Source organism: Myripristis murdjan, chromosome 9, assembly GCF_902150065.1.
Source record: "Myripristis murdjan chromosome 9, fMyrMur1.1, whole genome shotgun sequence".
Classification (NCBI taxonomy): Eukaryota; Metazoa; Chordata; class Actinopteri; order Holocentriformes; family Holocentridae; genus Myripristis; species Myripristis murdjan.
In genome coordinates, this window is record NC_043988.1 from 9,782,172 (window position 1) to 9,801,695 (window position 19,524).

General features: G+C 42.3%; 1 protein-coding gene across 1 annotated transcript; it reads left to right on the forward strand.

The window, feature by feature from the left end:
* The first annotated feature begins 135 nt into the window (after positions 1–135).
* rasal1 (RAS protein activator like 1) lies at positions 136–19,298 on the forward strand. The gene is made up of 21 exons (XM_030060726.1): positions 136–200; positions 496–552; positions 1,570–1,683; positions 2,069–2,130; positions 4,454–4,583; positions 6,387–6,468; positions 6,685–6,825; positions 7,018–7,109; positions 8,885–9,002; positions 9,151–9,304; positions 10,877–10,941; positions 11,253–11,365; positions 12,430–12,622; positions 13,513–13,650; positions 15,063–15,207; positions 15,895–16,067; positions 17,149–17,286; positions 17,851–17,986; positions 18,412–18,532; positions 18,770–18,846; positions 19,147–19,298. The coding sequence occupies exons 1-21, from the start codon at positions 136–138 to the stop codon at positions 19,296–19,298; spliced, it is 2,466 nt and encodes an 821-aa protein (XP_029916586.1).
* Positions 19,299–19,524: the final 226 nt, after the last annotated feature.

Below are 19,524 nucleotides of genomic sequence, written 5' to 3' on the forward strand. Positions count from 1 at the left end.
TGGTGGGCTGTGCGCCGTCACGCACTGAAGGTGCCATGAAATGAAGAAAACTCTCTTGCGGAGGGGAAGCGCACTATTTCAAGGAGCGTGCATGGGTACATAGGAGGATTTGGATTAATACATCCCTTGATTAAAATGGCCAAAAACACATCTCTTTATTTTCGAATTGTCGAGGGCAGGAACCTCCCAGCCAAAGACGTGTAAGTAATTTCTACCTCTGGTTTCTGTGAAGTCTTCGATATATTTAGGCTACTGCCGAACAGACAATGGATGAAGATTGTTGCCACTGATCGGAGATAAATAAGAAAAAAAGTTCAGCCGAGATTGAAACCTAGATTTTATTATTGAAGGAATTAGAGGGGAGTGAAATGGCAAGTCAGGCTATTCAGATATAAACCGAAAACCGAAAAGTAAGCTTCTAATGTGGCGAATTATCTGATATACCACTTAAAGGTGTTATGTCTCACATTGTCATTTTTCTCTTGACCTCTCCAGCTCCGGGACCAGTGATCCATACTGCATTGTCAAGGTTGACAACGAAATTGTGGCCAGGTTAGTTTTACTATTACAAACACATGGCTCCATATTGCACACGCAAAGAAGATGGTCCGCGATGGAGATATCTTATTTGGATAATTAGCCTCCTCCAGCTCCCCTGTTGTCAGTAAGGCTCCATCTGCAGAATAGCCTACCTTTGTCTCAAGTTTGCATATAATGAAGTTATAAAACTAAGTGTGTACGCCCCCGCTATTCTGCACATGTAAGCCCGGCTGGAGTGTGTGTGATCAGGATGGTGGTGCGGACTGCGTGGCCCCCCTCCAGCACACAGAACCTGATACTGGTCTGGCATTTAAAACACCCGCAGGTAACCATGGCGAGGATGCATCAATTATTGCAGGGAGCTCCCGTTGTTGGCAGGGAGAGCGCTGGGAACCCGATCAGAGGGGATTTTGCCAATTCTCAGGTGTTTCTGTAGTTTGTATGAAATGACTGCACACACGGGTGCTTTCTCTAAACTGCTCCAGTGAAGGCAATTGTCACTTTTCCCCCACATAGCAGGTGTGCACGATTTGAAGTGGCACTCCACCACAGCAACCCATTAATAAGTCTTTATCACGGTCTTTATCGAGAATATGGGAATACATCCAGAGTCCATTGTTACAGCTGAAATCAAAAGGCAAACTGGAGCGATGACTCACTGCAGAGGCTAATTATTCTGTACTTATGGTGTTACTGGCTCCCTGAGCGTGTTTTTCATGGATGATGTGGCTGGTTGACCCTGTTGAAAGTTCATGGAGAGCAGAAAAGCAGAGCGTTTTCAGCTTGGCACAGAGATGCGTGGCAGAAATTCAAATGAAACTTTTCATTAGGCATTTAGAATAGGCTTTGCACATTCCTCACCAAAAAGATGAAATTGTGCAGGTTTTCGAATTATGTGACTGAGGGAAATGTAATGTTCACATGATGGTAATAGGTTACTGCTGCCATAAGTAACAACAATTTCCTACCCATGGTATTACTTTACTGGGTTGTACTAATGTTGCTTCCATGTAAACCTTTCCTTTTCAGGACCGCCACAGTATGGAAGAACCTCAGTCCTTTCTGGGGTGAAGAGTACACACTGCACCTCCCAATGGGATTCCATTCACTCTCGTTTTATGTCATGGACGAGGACACTATCGGGTAATATTGTCACACAAACCTCTGTATTCGGCTTTTACTCTTGTCTTATATGGAGCTTTGTGACTGATTGATAATTTTGTAAGTCAGGGGTGTTTAGTTAACTTGGCTCATGAAGTGATATATTGGGTTAAAACATCATGTACAGTTTGAATGTTTTGGAAAAAAAAATCCCTCTATGCCCTATCCACAAATAAACAAACATCATAAGGCAGATGGCAGCCCAGACTGAGTGATTAAGACTGTCTTCTCCTCTTCTCATGACCAGCAGTAGCCATAGCAATCTGTCTTCAAATTCACCGTGTGAAGCTGCAGCAGGAACAAATACCTTTGCAGCTCTTGTCAATAGTTTCTGTTTGATAATCTCTCTTTTTATCTTTTGCTACAGCCATGATGATGTCATCGGCAAGATATCTCTGAGCAAAGAAACCATTGGATCTCAAGCTAAAGGTACATGAGAACAAAGCTGCTTGTGTGTGTGTGTGTGTGTGTGTGTGTGTGGGTGTGTGTGGGTGGATGGGTGGGTGCATGACCAAAGTTCAGAGGTTAAACAAAAATGAATGAATTCCCATGACCAAGTGAAAGCAGCCATTCCCATTTTTAGGCTGACCCTCTGGGAATATTTTTAATGTACTCTCACACATTTAATGCCATTTGATTTACTCTTATTTACCGACCACATTTTTCATAGACTCTCATTCTGCTTGGCAGTGTTATTGCTGTACCATGATGCCTCTCCTGCCTCTTGCCTGCATAAATTTTGAGCTAACTCCTTGTGCAGTTCTTTAATTTTGTGTGGAAGCCCACAGTAGGGGAGACTGGGGTAAGTTGAGCCAAAGGGTAAGTTGAGCCACCCCCTGTTGCTAGGAAACGGTAAAAAATATTGATCATGTGACCAAATATTTAGGAGGAAGGCATTATTTCATGGAGTCTGTGAAGGTAAGAACCACATGGGTGAAGTGGTTAGACATTTATTTCCAAAAAAACATTTTTTACTCTTGAAAGTGAATTTAGTCTATCGTAAGTTTCATAAGAATTGTGTTAAAACCAAAATAGATCATTTTAAATTTGTTTTATACATCAATTGTGGTATCTCTGAGCTACAACATGAGGTCATAAACCTAGCATAAAAGTGCACCATTTTAGCTGTGGGGACTAAAAAAGTCAAAATGGTAGCTCTGGGGTAAGTTGAGCCATTTGGCCAGGGGTAAGTTGAGCCACCAGCTCGGGCCGTTTTGACCCCTTAAGCATTTACGAGGGTTAAATATTAAATATCTAAAACTCCCCAAACTTCACAGAGTTGGTGGTACAGCAAGGAGGTCTGAGCAATTTGTATTCCCCTGCAACCTCGACAGGTGGAATATTGAGTGAAAGCCAGGGGCGGAGCTATGTAGTGGCCAATAGTGGCCGCGGCCACCAAATGTGTTACATTCATATGTTCATAACTGACCTTACTGTCAGCGAGGACACCAAGAAGCTAGTGTTCTAGTGTTTTCTTTCCAAAAACACAGCTGTTAATGTTCTCTTCCCAAGTGCACTTTAAGGCATGTTAAAACAGCTGTTTATAGTACCTGTTGAATTGTGTTTAATAAATAAAAATACACATGAATGTGAAGAAGTGACTGTGATTTAGGGAGGGAGAAGGTGAGGGAGGGGTGGGATGGAGGTGGGGAGGAAGGTGGGGGGCGAGTAGGGATACGGCTCAACTTACCCCGCCCCTATGCTCAACTTACCCCATACACGGGGTAAGTTGTGCCACGAGACCACTTTTTTTGGACATGCTATATTATGGAAACAGTTATGTTTACACTCATTCTGTTTGTTTGAAGAGATGCACAACATCCTGAAATATATGCACATATATTAGTTAGTGACAAAACTATGATTGCCTTGATGTAGTGATCCTAAATATGAAAAATGGCTCATCTTACCCCAGTCTCCCCTACTGTAGAATGAGGAGAGAAACCAAAACATTTTTTATCAAGTGGCATCAACCAATTCGAAGCCCACATGGCTATTTTTTTAAATCTAAGGAATTTGTCTTAAAATATTTAGCTCAGTGTTCTCCGGATTCCAGCAGATTTCTGTGATGTCTTGTCTAGACATGTGCCATTGAAAATATGCCCCGTTGGTATTGTAGTTTAATTAGATTTTTCAAAGTGTTTACTGTTGTTTGCTGCATACTGATGTCTCTCTTGGCAGCAACCTGGCATGGCCTTCGCTCCTGTGATTCATTGCAAGATGTTGCTATTGAGTCAGTTAACTCCCTCGCAGGAGTCTTCTCACAGTCTGGCCTTGAAGTTGTACCCTTGCACATTTCTGACATTTATGAAAAAAACAAAAAAAACAAACAAACAAAAAACAAATGCATTGTATTTTGATATGCCTGAAAGGTATAGTGTCTCAAATCTATGAAATGTAATGTGCCTACTGGAAAACCAAGGTTACGTGTGTTATTTTTGCTACAAAGGGCCACACAATAACTCTCACCCTCAGTCTTCATCTCGTCTCAAACACAAGTCATGCACTTGCCAGCAGAAGAAGTTACACAAAATGAGCTCATTTACAAGCGTTCACTCATTTACATACATAATATCATTTATTCCAGCCAGACAAGTGTATTTGATTGACCTTATTCAACTCAAGTTAAACTAATCACTCTCCTCAGTGTCCCTGAAACAGTATTAAGTGTCTGTGTTTGTCCTCCTAGATGCTACCTTGTAGTTGACAGGCTCATCATTTTGTATAAATAATATCTGTCTGGTATGGGCAGGGATAGATAATTGGCTGAACCTGACACGAGTGGACCCAGATGAAGAAGTTCAGGGCGAGATCCACCTGAGTCTTGAGCTGCTGGAAGACGCAGAGAGGATCAGCCTGCGATGTCAAGTCATAGAAGCCAGGTAACAGTTTCCCACAAGCGTTAAAATCTGCAGCTGCACCCGAGGAAATAAGAGAAATGTGAGCCTATTTCAAGAGGCAACATAGCGACAGAAATATACTCAGAGGGCAACGGTGGCCCTAAAGGTTAGAGAGAAATGAACTTGTGACCTGAACGTCTGGATTGACTGAGAAAAAAACAGCCGGGAAAGTAAAGAGAAGTACTCTGGATTGGTCTCAGATGTGAAGGGAGGGACAGAGTGGAAAAAGAACATATTCAGTATGTTTTGCAAAGCTTCTCTTGATAAATAAATGACTTAAATGCACAGATAACATATCTCCAACCCCCTTGTTGAGCAGGCTGAACAGCCTGACAGCCTGCAGGGAAACTTACAATCCAGCTCTCATCAAAGATATTTTTTTTCCCATCAATGACATATGGCATGTATGTGAGGATTGACATGGAGCAGAGGATGCTGTACGTAATCGATCAACAGTCTTTAGTGCAAAGGAATTAGAGTTACAGGAGAGCAGATGTAGCTCAGTATTACAAAGAGGGGGATGGGACGAGAAGCAATAGCATTTTCCCCCTTTTCTCTTTTTCCTTTGAATTTCAGCTGGGGTAAATGCACTGTGATGTTAATATTGACTTAAATAAGATATGCTTCAAAGTAATTTTGAAAAGAAGATATTCTCAAAAGACACAATCAGTGCAATAAATTTCCATCTTAAGTCCCCCAGTCTCATATTCAGTGCTAAAATGTTGTTTTTCATAAAACAAGTGAAAAATCAGACACTGGAATGAGGTAATCCCATTTGTTTCCAGTGCTTATCAACTTCCTTTCTATAATTCTCTTGAATCAAGTCTCATTTTCATGATGCTTGTGGGCTGATCTGTTTTTTTTTTTTCTGCTTTGTTTCAACGTTTTTATACTTGATCCCTTCACAGCACCCTGAAACAAGTGACAATGCACAGGAAATAAGTGGGATTAACTCATCCCACAGGCAGATTTTTTCACTTGTTTTAAGAAAAAACAAGACTTAGACACTGAATATGACACTAAATGACTTAAAATGGAGAATTCTTACAGTGTAAAAAGAGAACCAGGAATGTTTTGAAGTTTGATTTTGAGATAAATTGATGTTATTGCCAACCTATTTGTCCCATGACTGCAATGAAGTGATTCAAGCTTATGTTTTTCACACTTTTAAAAGCATGTGTCAGATCAGTACTTGGTCAGGACAGCGTGCAGTATGGTTTGTTTTAACGTGTGGTCGTTCTTGCATTTTAAAAGCGTTTGTGAATGCAGCTTGCAAGTGTTTTGTTTAGGGGACTTACTGGCCTCCAACAGTTTTCTTTAGATGATTTACTGCCCTACTAAGATTTATTCTCCAACTTGTCATCAGTCATGAGTTAAATCTCTGTAGCTGAGCTGCTTTCAGTGGAGCCTGGCAGCATCATCTCTATTTCTGTGCTCGGATTTTGTCACTGTCACCCCGCAGGCCTGCTCTCTCAGTGCTCCTTCACTTCCTCAGTCACAGCACCCCTGTCACACCACTCACTGCCCCATCTGTGGGTCCCAGGCTACATCCTCCCTCTTTCTGCCTGGGTACTAATGAGCATGTCAGTCTGAGCTTGTTGCTGTGTTATTCAAACATGCTCGGGTGAATATGAATTAAGTTTGAAAGAATGAGGTCAAGTGCAAAGTGGTGGTTTTTCTTTCCCATTCGCTGGTCCTCACAAACTAATTCAGTTTGCGGAGCAGGCAATGTGGACTTGTTGAGTGTATTGATCAGTGATGTGTTTGGGTCTGATGATGCCACAGAGACTTGGCTCCAAGAGACATCTCCGGGACCTCCGATCCATTTGCCAGAGTTATTTTCAACAACCACAGTGCAGAGACTTCGGTGAGCTCTTTGTGCATGTATGTACTGAAATGAATGGCACCAGAAGTTCAAGTCCTTCCATTATAACTGATGGTTTTGCTAATATAATTGTCTTTTCCTTTTTATTTTGTTATTTCTGTGTTATCTGAGAAAAGTACTGCACAGATGTAGTTATAGTCTTATGCTGCTGCCTTCATACCACAATAAAGAAGCAGCATCTTAAATGGTGGGTTTCAGATTATCAAGAGGACTCGCTTCCCACACTGGGGAGAGACTCTGGAGCTGGAGCTGGACTCAGAGGAGCTGAGTGAGGAGGGAACTGTCACTCTGGAGGTCTGGGACTGGGATATGGTGGGCAAGAATGACTTCCTGGGAAAGGTAAAAATCATCACAGTCCACTTGAGAGAGTGTATAGCTCACAAGTGTTACAAATATCTTAGATTTCTTGTCATTTTGAGTGGACAGGGTAGAGATTGTGCACCATTTTTGTGCATTTTCCACACAAAAATTGCTCCATAAGTGATCGTTATTGTTTTACACCACAGGTTTGTTTGCTGTGTCCTTCCACAGGTGGAAATATCTTTTGCTTGCCTGCGCAAGACACCTCAGTTAGAGGGCTGGTTTCGTTTGCTACCCTTGGGAAACAATGGAGATGATGCTGGGTGAGGATTATGGGTGTGCTTGTTTGTGCTGTGTACGCACACATGACTGAGACAAGGGGAGCTTCTTGTTGACTGTTGTTTAGAGTCGTGTAAGACTCAAAGCCAAAGGAAAGCATTGGTTTTTGAAAGAAAGCATTTCTTTCTCTGCAAGTTTCAGTTCCTGCAGGTTATCTCAGCATTTGCAGGTACATGGCGCGGTCTCTCTTAGCATCTGTCTGTGGAGATAATTTTAGAACAATGCAGGCTGAGCTAAGTGTGAAAGCGTAGCGTCAACTTGAAACTAATCTCTGAGGTTCATTAGTGAGTGAGTCAGAGCTTCTCTTAGGGGGTGGTTATAGAGAGGAACACGACACTGAGAATAGACTGGGGAACAGAAACTGGGAAGGGACCTGTTGTGGCTGGACAGCGGTGAAAGACAGAAAATGTCATCGTGATAGAAAGCCCCTGTGGGACTATCTGTTGCAACTGGTGGTTTGAGAAAGAACTGCACCCACAAAGCTTTGGCAGTTCTTGTGCCTGTGAGGGCTCTTTAAAAATGTGCTCAGAAAATGTCACTGGACATACTGCACCAGACATTTACCAAGTTAGCCCCAGTCTTATTGCATGTACCAGATTAGCTTCATCAGTTCTCTAGACTTCATCAGTGTGTCACATTGCAATCATGTACCAGTCTTTGAGGACATCTGTGTTCCCAGGACCCTGTGTTCACAAAGCCCTCCACTGCCTCAGTGCAATTTTTGTTCCCTCAACAAAACAAGAGGAATGTCTATTCATCAGCTACATTAATAAAATTAATAATCTAACAGTACATGCTCAGTTAGTAATATCTGAAATGGTGTTTATGAGCTAGTAGCCTCCAGAGGTTATTAATTGAATGCACTGTTGTTGTGCGTTGTTGAAAAACACCATCTCAGGTATTATTTACTGAACATGTGCTGATTAGATTAAGCATTTTTGTTAACTGATACACCAGCTGTATGGACATTATTCCTCTGTCTGTATTCGGGGAACACAGCATTCAGGGCAAAATGTTGAGAATTAGTTTTAAAAAGTAATAATTCTGAATTTAGAAATTCACACTTTTGTTATAGTCTGTTAGACATTCAAATACATATTCCAAGAACCAAGGTTATTTTTCATGTACATAATTATATACAGCCTAGAAATGTATTCTTGGCAGTGAACTAGGGCCTAAGACTTCTGCTTTTACCCCAGAGCCCATTTCTATTTTACAGCTTTGAATCAGGAATTATACATCAGACATGGGGTGTTGCAATATTACTATTAACATAACCAGCAGTGCTTCCATTTTTTTCCAGTCACTTGCTTTCACCCACAAAGACCACAAGTTTTATTTTTTGGTTTGTTTGTTTTTCTCATTGCAGATGTAATGCTGTAAACAATCTAATCAAGGCAGCTGGTTAATAAGCAGATCATCACACTCTGCCACTGACATGTTCATCAGTCATCACACCTCTTTCACAAATACGCAAAGAAGACACAATCTGTGGTGTAATTGTCCAAAAATAAAAGTGACAGAGTAAATAAAGTGCAGTTGGCTGCAGTCGGCTCACAGAAACACTCCTGAAGGGAGATGCTTATCCTGAGAGTCCACCTTTTTGTGAGAAGCTGTCCCAGAAACTGTCACAGCCAATTTCCTCCATCTTTTCTGCTTCATTGTTAATGGGGCTGCCCATGTGATATCTCAGATTAAGTTGTAATGAAAGAAAATACTCCTTTTTCTGAAATTCTGCTCTGTTTTCCTCCCCGGGCAGCGGCAAATTGGGAGCGTTGCGTCTGAAGGTGCGTTTGGTGGAGGATCGTATCCTGCCCTCCATTTACTATCAGCCCCTCATTGACCTGCTGGTGGAGTCAGTCATCTCCCCTACAGAGGTCAGCATCACAGCTCCTCTTCATTCTCCATGGAAATCAGCTTTATTGCGCAACGGTTGCTGAGATTTGCTGCACAACTCTCCCATCAGGTTTATTTACTAGAGATTACAAACAAACTCTTTGCACCGTTTCCCCCTCACTTCTCCAGGTGGAGGACAGCAGCCCGTTGACCATGCTGGAGGAAGTGACCACAGTCGAGAGCCGGCAGGACGTAGCAATGACCTTGGTGAAGATATACCTGGGCCAGGGCTTGGTGGTGCCCTTGCTGGACTACCTCAACACCCGGGAGGTTAACCACACCAGTAAGGCTGAAGGAACCACATATTGAGTAAAAAAATAAATAAATAAATAACAGCTACATAATCCATCAGAATCTTGTCTGCTAGAGCTGCAGGATTCACAAGCTCAAGTGAATTTACTTGAAATTGTTCAGCTGGATAATGAGACCTTGGGATTTTTTTTTTTTTTTTTTAAATCCACTGGAGAAGTATTCCTGTGCACAAGTTCCCAAGCATTTTGTGCACTTCAGCTTGTGGTTCAGATGCCTTTATTTTCATGTGTCAACAAAGAGCTGCAGCTCAGCAGTTATGCATACATTTAGAAAATTTAATTGCTTCTTTTTATATTTTGTCAGGCATACTGGTGAGATTGCAAACCAACAGTTTCAGATAAAGTGCTACTGTAACATTTGTGTCATGAATGCCACTATCTCAGCTCTAAACTTTTTTTTTTTTTTTTTTTTACATAAAGCTGTTATCACACAATGTGCTATGTGCGCAAGACCCACATTTATCTCTGTGAAGTCAGTAGCTGAATTAGTCAGAGCAGGAGAGACCCAATCTGCTTTCTGGCTGTTATTCCTCCACACTCCAGAGACCCTCGAAGGGTTGCTGGTATTTAACTCTGACTTGACATGAAGGTCCCTGAGCGACGCAGCCGCGGTCTGTGTGTGGGCTGCCCAAGCCTACCAGCACTATATTTACTAGCCCTATTGCCAATTATTCACTCAATCAACAGTCATTTCAAGCCTTCTGTGTGTTGGTTCTTAGTCATGTTTTAGCCTCCACACTACATCCTCATGGTTATTCACACAGAGTTGCGCCATGGTCTTTGGGTTTGAGATAATAAGCATAGTGCCTAAGTTTCCATAGCAACTCCTCACGATCCAAACAGTAGCCGGTTGATCATAAGATCAGGAATAGATGCCGGGAGCAGTCAGACATTTAAGTGGGGCACAAAGGAAGGAGCGAGGAGAAACAGCGAATGAGAAATGTATTTGTGATACATTGTATCTACTGTATAAGCAAAGCAGTTCACTTGGCAACCAAGACCCGTCACCATGGATATATCAGTGCCTCCACCTCGAAGGATTTAGGTAATGTGGCAGGCAGCAAGGCTGAGTCAGTGAAGGTCATCCTGCCCTCTGTTGTAATATTCAGCTCCCAATTTCTAAAGCAGATCAGGACTTGACAGGCATCAAAAGGAGAGACACTGCTGTTTGGTTATTTTTTGATATTAACCTTTATATTTATCCTGGGAAAGTCAACTGCTTGCTCTTTTCCAGCAGCACCCCGTTTCACTTTCACACAGATGCACACACTCTTATCTGGCAGCAGCCCAGTTGAAGCTGGTGGAGTTCGTCCTGACATTAGTTGTTGATGGATGAGACAGAGTTATTCATTCACCGTCCCCACTCACTTTCTCCCAGCTGGTCTGGGGATTCAAACTGGCAACCTCCCAGTCACATGCCTACTTCTTTAACCTCTAAGCTACTGCTTCCCCATTACTTTTGAATCTGTTGTTTGAATTATACATCATTATTTACTATTACCCGCCAAGCTGTTTCAATCTCATCTCTGTTCTTTCTTTAATAGCTGATCCAAACACGCTATTTCGCTCCAACTCCCTTGCCTCCAAAGCCATGGAACAGTTTATGAAGGTGCGTTGGTGTAGCTATCATTTCATTTTATCAGATACTGCAAGTAATTGGTTGTTCTCTCTCTATTGTGGTTGTGTGACATGTTCATTATTTTCACATTCTCGTTCGAACTTCACTATTTTCTTCCTGAAAACATCCCTTCTCTGTTAATCTGGGCAGGGTGGTGAGTTAGTCAGATGTCTTATGATCCCACCACATCATACCCCAGTCACTCTTTATATAGCAAGCAGCTTAGAAAATAATCCACCCTGGGAGTTTGATCTATGGTCTTACAGTCAGGTGTTATACATATCTTATTGTTTTTCTGGCAGGCTGTCGGCATGCTTTATCTGCATGATGTGCTAAAGCCCATCATCAACCGCATCTTTGATGAAAGGAAATACATTGAACTGGACCCATGTAAGATCGACCTGAACCGCACCAGGTAAAAAAAAAAAAAAAAAATGTAAATAATGTCCTTTAAATAGATCATGTCCTGACCTACAAACTGTTTGACAGGGGCTCATCTTTCACCACAAATGAGAAGTGGGAATTTTAGGTTGTAGGTTGGCACATTCATTCACGTACGGTTCATGCTCTGTGTTCAAATGGTCAAATGGAAGGCTGTCACAGAAGACTGCCCACTTCCTTTACACCTCTGCCTTGAGAGGAAGACATCAATGTGAGGAAATGAAAAAGGAATGTAAAAAGGGGGGAAGGCTGTTGCTTGGCAACTGCCAGGAGTCCCCTGAGATGTCTATCTCTGACATGGAGGGAGATCCAGGGTCTAACATCCACCACGACTACAGTAAATGTGCCTGCCAACGCCTGATCTGTCGTCTGTGCTCCCTCCCTATATGTTCCCATAATCAGGAACAGAGACGTGATAATGTTCAAAAATGCTTGGTGGTTTTGGTTTTTGGTGTTTGGTCAGTATTAGGGGTGTAGCGGTTCATTAAATCTATGGTCATGGTTTTGGGTCACGATTTCAGGTTTGATTTCAAGTTTGATTTCAAGTTTGATTTGTTTTGTATGTAAGGAGAAAAAAACACTGTATTTTGTCTTATTTGCAAAGTTATCATTTATTTCATTCAGAGATTTGGGATAACAGTATGAAATCAACAAATATTCTTTCAAAGGAAAAGGTCTACTCAGACTTTTTGAAGTAAACATGAATATACTTTCAGTTTCAGTACATTCATTAATTTATCAGCTAGGTGTGTGGTTGTATGGCTCTCATATAGTGGATGTTGTATTTATAACACCACACGTATCATCTCCCAGTTCAAAATATAATGAACACACATGATAAAGGTAACTCTTAGTTGCTCTGGAGGTCCAACCATCACTGGTGAAAACTTTGCAGGGTGTATTGTGTATTGAACAGTTTGTTGTTTTACGATTCGGTTTTACACCCCTAGTCATCATGGTTAAATTGTCAAAGGGCAATAATTTGTGTTAATCCAAACACAGAATTCAGCTTTTTTCTTTCTGTGTTTGTCTCTGAAGGCGGATCTCGTTTAAAGGTGCGGTGTCAGAGGCTGAGGTGCGGGACAGCAGCGTGGAGATGCTGCAGGACTACCTGTCCAGCATCATCGAGTCGATCATCAACTCAGTCGATCAGTGCCCTCCTGTCATGAGATTGGCCTTCAAACAGCTGCACAAGAGGGTGGAGGAGCAATTCGCTGAACCTGAGAATGAGGTCAGTTCATTGCTGGTTTATAAAAAGACAAACTCAATGAAGGAAGAAAATGGAAGCCAGGTATTTCTGTTTCAGCGTGTAACGGCAGACTAAGCGATAATAAGCAAAAATAATTCCTGGCTGACATTCCAGAAATGCCAAGATGTGGAAGATGCAGAATGTGGCGGTAACACTTTACAGTAAGAGTACAACAATTAGTTAATGCCGTAATAAACATTAAGTAACAGGTAATAAACATTAAGTAACAGTTAACTAACCGTTAACTAATGTGTCTAAGAATCATGTACTGATGCTGTTAAGGTATTAATTTATATGTTATTTAAGGTTTATTGTAGATATTATTAACATTAGTAAATGCCATAATAATCCTTAACTAACAGTTAATTAACCATTATGGCATTAACTAACTAAAGTTAATTGTTCTACTCTTATTGTAAAGTGTTACCAATGTGGCTAAATCCAGCACAAATTATTCACAATATATTATAACATGGTGAAAAAAAAATATATATATATATATTCAATTCAATTTCATATTAAAACGGCTCTGGCAGCTGTTCTGAACTGAAATCAGAAAGATATTTAGGATAAAAAAATAAAATAAAATAAAAAGGCAGGTAGCAACAAAGGATGGCTGCAAATGTTGATTCTCAAACTTTAATTTTGGTTCTGTATTTACACTGGTTTTCAGTGTTGCAGTCTGTGTATCAACGTCACAATATTTGTTGGCAGAGTAAGACGTGTAGTAGTCAAAGACACAGCCAAAACAGCACATGTTATAAATATTCGTATGTCCCTAGGGTATTTGTAAATAATAAGGCGATACTAGGCAAAGGTTTTTTTTTTCTTTTCAACCATGTACTTCTGTCTTATCCGCTGCCATTTTACAGGATGTGAAGTATCTTGCCATCAGTGGATTCTTTTTTCTTCGTTTCTTTGCACCTGCTATCCTCACACCTAAACTGTTCCATCTGAGGGACCAGTATGCAGATACACGCACAAGCAGGACATTGTTACTGCTGGCCAAGGTATGGTGCATAACACACACGCACACACACACACACTGCCATGGGTGATGTATTTTGTATCCGCACATCACAAATCAGCTCAGAGAAACATGAACAGTAAAGACGCAGATGCAGTGGACCTGAAGGCTGCGTGCTGTGTGCCACCTGGCATCAAGTCTCATTTGCTGTTGTAATGCAAATGAATAGGATGCATGACCACAACATAATGTACAGAGATAGTATTATGTTTACAGGCTGTAGTGCTTCCATATGGAGTGACAGACAATATTTTTGCGGATCATAACATCCACCCATGTAACAACAAATGCCAAAAAGTACTTTTTTCCATTTTAACACAAAATTCCTTTACATATACTTGTCAGCTTATTTTTGGTTGCTATATATATATCATGGCATCCCAGACTGCTAACACCAGATTCTAGAGACTGTCTCTGTGGAGTCTGGTGAGGCCATTCTCAGCTTGTTGGCTGACTACACAGATAATGAGGGATGACGTCTGACGCAGGCTGGAGATCACCAATTTGAAACTAAAGAATCATGATCATGATCGTAGCTGATGGCGTGGCAGGTCGAGGGTCAATTCATATTCATTTGATTGGCAGGCAAGGGGTGTTGCAAATTCAAACACGAGAACCAATGTGAAACAATGCTCAAATTCTGAGCGAATACTGCCAAATGAATGGAGCCTGTCCAAACTAGTAATGACAGCTTTTTGCTGTCACATGCGGTTGCCGTGAGCCAGGCTAATGGCTTACCAGTGGGCATACACAGAAACTCCAGCCAACAGTCTTCCCCTCTGCCTAATTTTTGGGTGCTCATTACTAAAAACCTTTTGACACAGCAGTTGCCACCTCGAGTGTCTGTAATTTATTCATCCCAAACAATCAGGAACATGACCCTCCCTGCAACCAAGAAGCAACCAACACCATTGAAACACACACACACACACACACACACACACACACACGCAAATCAAAACAAAAAACTCCTTATTCTTTTCCCTTGAGTTGCTCCTGAAGTTGCTGTCCGTGGTGCTGAAGTCAGTTGCTATGGGTCTTCTGCAGAGACTGTTACTGGTCTATTTTTACGTGAGTGTGTGCAGCGACCAGGCTGCGGTTCAAAGCTGAGCATCAGAGAGGGTCTAGGGAAGGACTTCCTGCTTGCCCTGGGCCAGGTGTGGGCTGGACAAAAGGCCTCACAGCATGCCTGGCCTGAGGGACCCTTTTGATCTCAGACTTTGAGACAGAAAGGCAGACAGTCGACTGGTACTCACATACTGAGTTCAAACACAAAACATAATCATTCTGTCAGTTACTATCAGGTGAGGAATTCTAATAGCTACTTCAGTGGAGAGTTTATGTGCCAAGGGTATGAGTGCTGTGTAAAAGTGGTTGTGCTTTTGTGGTTGCCAGGCATTACAAAGTGTCGGGAACTTGGGCCTGCAGCTGGGGCACGGCAAGGAGCAGTGGATGACACCTCTCCATCCCATCATCCTTTGCAGCGTGGCCTCTGTCAAAGACTTCCTAGATAAGCTGATCGACATCGACCATGACAGTGGTAAGAGTCATAGTGGTGACACACTAAAATGTTCATCGGCAGGCTGTGCGGCCGATCAGCTGCTGGCCCACTGCTGGTGTAGCAGCTCCCAGTGAATACTTGGATAAAGTCATACAATGCGATACAATTAGCCTAGTGATGAAGTATTTATAACGAGCTGGAAGCTTATAAAAGAGATGACATGGGTGAAGGGCTGGCAGGGTGTTGGAGTGAGTAGCCACGGGTGCTTGTACACGCCACACTGGTTACCCAGCATGCCTTGGCTTCTTTCACTTCTGTCACGTGTCAGTGAGTCTGTTGTCGTGAAACATCTTCCCTCTTTGACATATCATGTTCCAGCCTCCATCTGCCATCACACCTACGGTTTACTCTTAAAGGCCAGTTTGACATTTAATGCTCTTCAGGTGGATTTGTTGTGCAGAAATGGATGCATGTTATGCCCCTTTAAAGGCGTCCTTCACATGATGAAGGAAGAAGGTTTAGGCACAAAATGAAGCGCCACAACTGCTGAAATTGCATTGCAATTTAACAATAAAATATATTGTGTTTGTTTGTCCTCACAGTAGCACTGCTACAGCTCCACCTTGTGTCTGTACTGATGAACTTGACTTTACTCTCCTATGATAAATACTGTTAATGTTTTTATTTACACCCCCTCTATGACACTCTTTCCCCTCTGTCCTGCAGTGTCCAAGGTGCCCCACAGGGCTGTGTTCCTGCCTTCAGTCATAGTAAAGGAGGGTTACCTCCAGAAACACAAGGCAGAGGGACCCCAACTTCTCTCTCGCTTTGCCTTTAAGAAACGCTATTTCTGGCTGACCAGCGAGAGCCTCTCCTATGCCAAGACTCCTGACTGGCAGGTAGGACCCCTGGCCAAGTGAGTGTTTAGTACCTCATTAACAAGGTGGGCATTTAACACTGGCAAATGCAAAAGGTTGTCTACTCCGCCAGCCGCCACTTTTGGCTGGTAACCACCCCTTGTTTCAAGTCTCCTTTTTAAATTTCATATTTTGCTAGTTAAATGTTGAATGCGTTTTCTTGAATCCATGTACTGTCTCTCCTGGTGGATGAAACAGTAAAGTAACTGCCTGCTAGGTAAAGACTAATTTCTTCTCTCTCTCTTGCATGAGCCAAAACTGAATGAGTAAACTTCACACCAAAGTCACGTGAAAGTGACTCATCCATTATTAGAAGGTGATATGCCTTCTGATGATGAATTAGGTGCTGTGTGTACTCTCCGAAGGGCATTTATCAGCTTGCCTCATAAAAAGAGGAAACATTTTAATCATCCTCAGCTTGCTTTAATTTATTTGTGTTTCCCTCCTTGGGAGAACATCATTAGTGTTATTACCATGTGATGCCCAACCTTGCAGTAATGATCTCCTCTCATTCAACAACCAGAGAGAGAGAGAGAGAGAGAGAGAGAGATAGAGAGAGAGAAAGAGAGAGAGAGGCAGACTCTCTCTCTACCCAGAAAAAAGCTCTCTCTTTGAGCCCGTCTCTGCTTTGTGTGACTGGAATAAAGGCGAGGGTTAATTGAAGGCTGTGGATATTCATGGTAACATTGCAAATCAGATCGCAGACAATATCCTGGGCCCCTTCCTCCATGTTCAAGCACTCCAGTCTCAGTGACGTGAGATCCTCTTGGAAGTGGCTAATTTACACTTTAAAGTGGTCTTTTTCTGCCATGCTGCTTACATCTTGGATTGCTCCTTGTCTCTCACTGTTCCCGAAACCTGTTCTTTGCTGAATCGTTCAGCATCAGAGAATGAGACTCGTCCATTAATTTGCTGTGGACAACTAGCGTGATAAATATGCCAGCTTTATTTCACTTTACCCTAAGCTTGGTCTAATTGCCTAAGGCAGTAGAATGCTCTGTCATTACCGGTCAGCGTGTACTTATATTAATTGGTTGTGTGGTTTGTGGCTGAATTGTTGCAGGTGCGCTCTTCAATCCCAATTCAGTGTGTGTGCGCAGTGGAGAGGGTGGATGAAAATGCCTTTCAGCAGCAGAACGTAATGCAGGTCATCACCCAGGACAACGATGGGCAGCTGCACACCATGTACATCCAGTGCAAGGTACTGCAACTGACACCAGATTGTCATCCGTCCCTGACCTCGCTCATCCTGCTGTACATCTGCTTTTTCCTATCTTGGTACAGACATACACACAGACTTATTTTTTCCTCCCTCTGACGCTTTCCTCTTACACTAGTCGCTTACTATTTTAACATTTGTTTCATGATTTATTATTTGCCTGAAATTAGATTACCATTAGTCTCATATGAAAAGTATTTTATGAGGATTTTATTTTTGGTATTAAACATGTGCAAGTGGCTTATATAACACCAAAATTAAGTTAAGTGGCACTCAGAGCCACTTAACTCAATAAGGACTGTTCACTTTAAGTATACATATTCATGTAAAGATGACAGCAATTTATCTTTCCATTTACTCCCACTGAAATGTTATTTGCTGATTTCAAGTGTTACAGTGTTACATTAAATTTACAGTTTCAATAAAAGCCTTTTTGAAAATGTTTTGCATGACATTTATGATGAAAGTTTGCTTTGATTTCAGTCTGACTTTAAGGGATGGCCATATTTCATGTTTGCTATATACTATATTTGTGTTTCTATGTAGAATGTGAATGAGCTGAACCAGTGGCTGTCAGCCATCAGGAAAGCCAGCATCTACAATGAGCGCATGCTGCCCTCTTTCCACCCTGGAGCTCATCGTGGTGGGAAATGGTCCTGCTGCCTGCAGGCAGACCGTGTTGGTAATTCTACTTTTAATACATGCGACATAACTTGAAAGACCTGAAAGAACTGAAATTAGTTTAGCAAAATACAAAGGACCTTGCAATTCTTCCTTGTGCTATTTATGTGAAGCAACCTTGCTTGGATGTCAGAACAGAGGGATTGATGGGGTGGGGAAAAATCGATACAACATAGTATTGCAATATTTTATGTGTCAGTATTGTATTGATACATGGACGCCAAAAATCGATATTGTATCTCCAAGAATCGATGAACATTTTCGCTTGACAATCCAATTTTGCTGCAATAAAACTTGTGAAGACTGACTTGCTGCTGGCTTCAAACACCTTGTGGCCATGCACAGTCAGTGACCAGCTATTCTACTGGTAGCTGTGTTCAGCTGCAGATGCAGAGCAGCACTATTCAATAAAGCTTTGGTGCTCAGTTTCAGGCTGCAGTAGAACGCACTCTGCTGTGACGCTGGGCGACTGGAGTGACCCGCTGGACCCTGACGTAGAGACTCAGACCATTTACAAACAGCTCCTGCAGGGCAGAGACAAACTCAGGTCAGTGGAGAGGAGAGCGATGTAGTAAACATGCTGAGTCTTGGTGCAATTCCCTCACTGGACACTAGAGGTCTATGTTGCAACACCGTCATGCTCTGCCGCTCTGCTGCTGCTCTGCTGCTGCCTGGCTCTTGACATTACACCTCAAATGTGTAGCTGTCACACTATACAAAGATTAAACAGCTTTCAGGGACTGCCCAGTGATCATGTGATTAATGCTATCGATCCATACTGTAGGAAAAAATATCTGGACGTGCCCGATGATGACAAAACCGTTGAGGAAGAAAAAAAACTCAACTCTGCCATTCATCCAGGTGAGGCTCCAGCTGCTAAGGCTGAAGAGAAGTGCAAATATTCAGCAATTCAAGAGAGAAGGTGGTGAAAGGGGCTTTTATTATTGAGCATTTCTTGTCATGCGTATGGATTCTGTTGGTATACAAAGTTAAAGTGTGTGTTTAAATGTTTCACTTGTCATAGAACAAACCTTCATGTGGGCAGGATATTTTGGCATGACACACTGAAATGAATGAATGAATGAATGAATGAAAGAAAGAAAGAAAGAGTCATTGCAGCCTTTGTGGATTTAATAACATTTTGCTCTTCCTGTCTTGCAGACGGGGCACAGTGCAGTGTCCAGGTCACGAATCCCAGCCGGGGTGTCGCTGCTCGGCTCTTAAGGGTGATTGTGGATCTGGAAGAGGCTCACGCCACCTTCCAGCGCAGGGAAAAGGAGGAGGGCACCAGTGTCATTCCCCTGAATCCTTAGACCAAACTCGCCCTAGGCCCAGCATGGAGATCCAGACTGGGGCCTGACGGAGGCGAGCATCCTGTACCCACACCAGTGACCTTGAGGTGTTTGCTTGATTGTCTTGATTGGAAGGAAAGTAATCACAGGAGGCAGCCTCTGCCAGCGCTTTAGTACATTTCCTGCTCTAAAGTCTGAAGGAATTCTGCCATTTTGAAACTTCTCGGTATTCTTAAAGTGCCACCAA

Coding starts and splice junctions, on each gene's coding strand:
- rasal1 (XM_030060726.1), top strand. CDS start 136: ATGGCCAAAAACACATCTCTTTATTTTCGAATTGTCGAGGGCAGGAAC. Junction 10,942..11,252: donor CCATGGAACAGTTTATGAAG/GTGCGTTGGTGT, acceptor TTTTTCTGGCAG/GCTGTCGGCATGCTTTATCT. Junction 12,623..13,512: donor TCGCTGAACCTGAGAATGAG/GTCAGTTCATTG, acceptor GCCATTTTACAG/GATGTGAAGTATCTTGCCAT.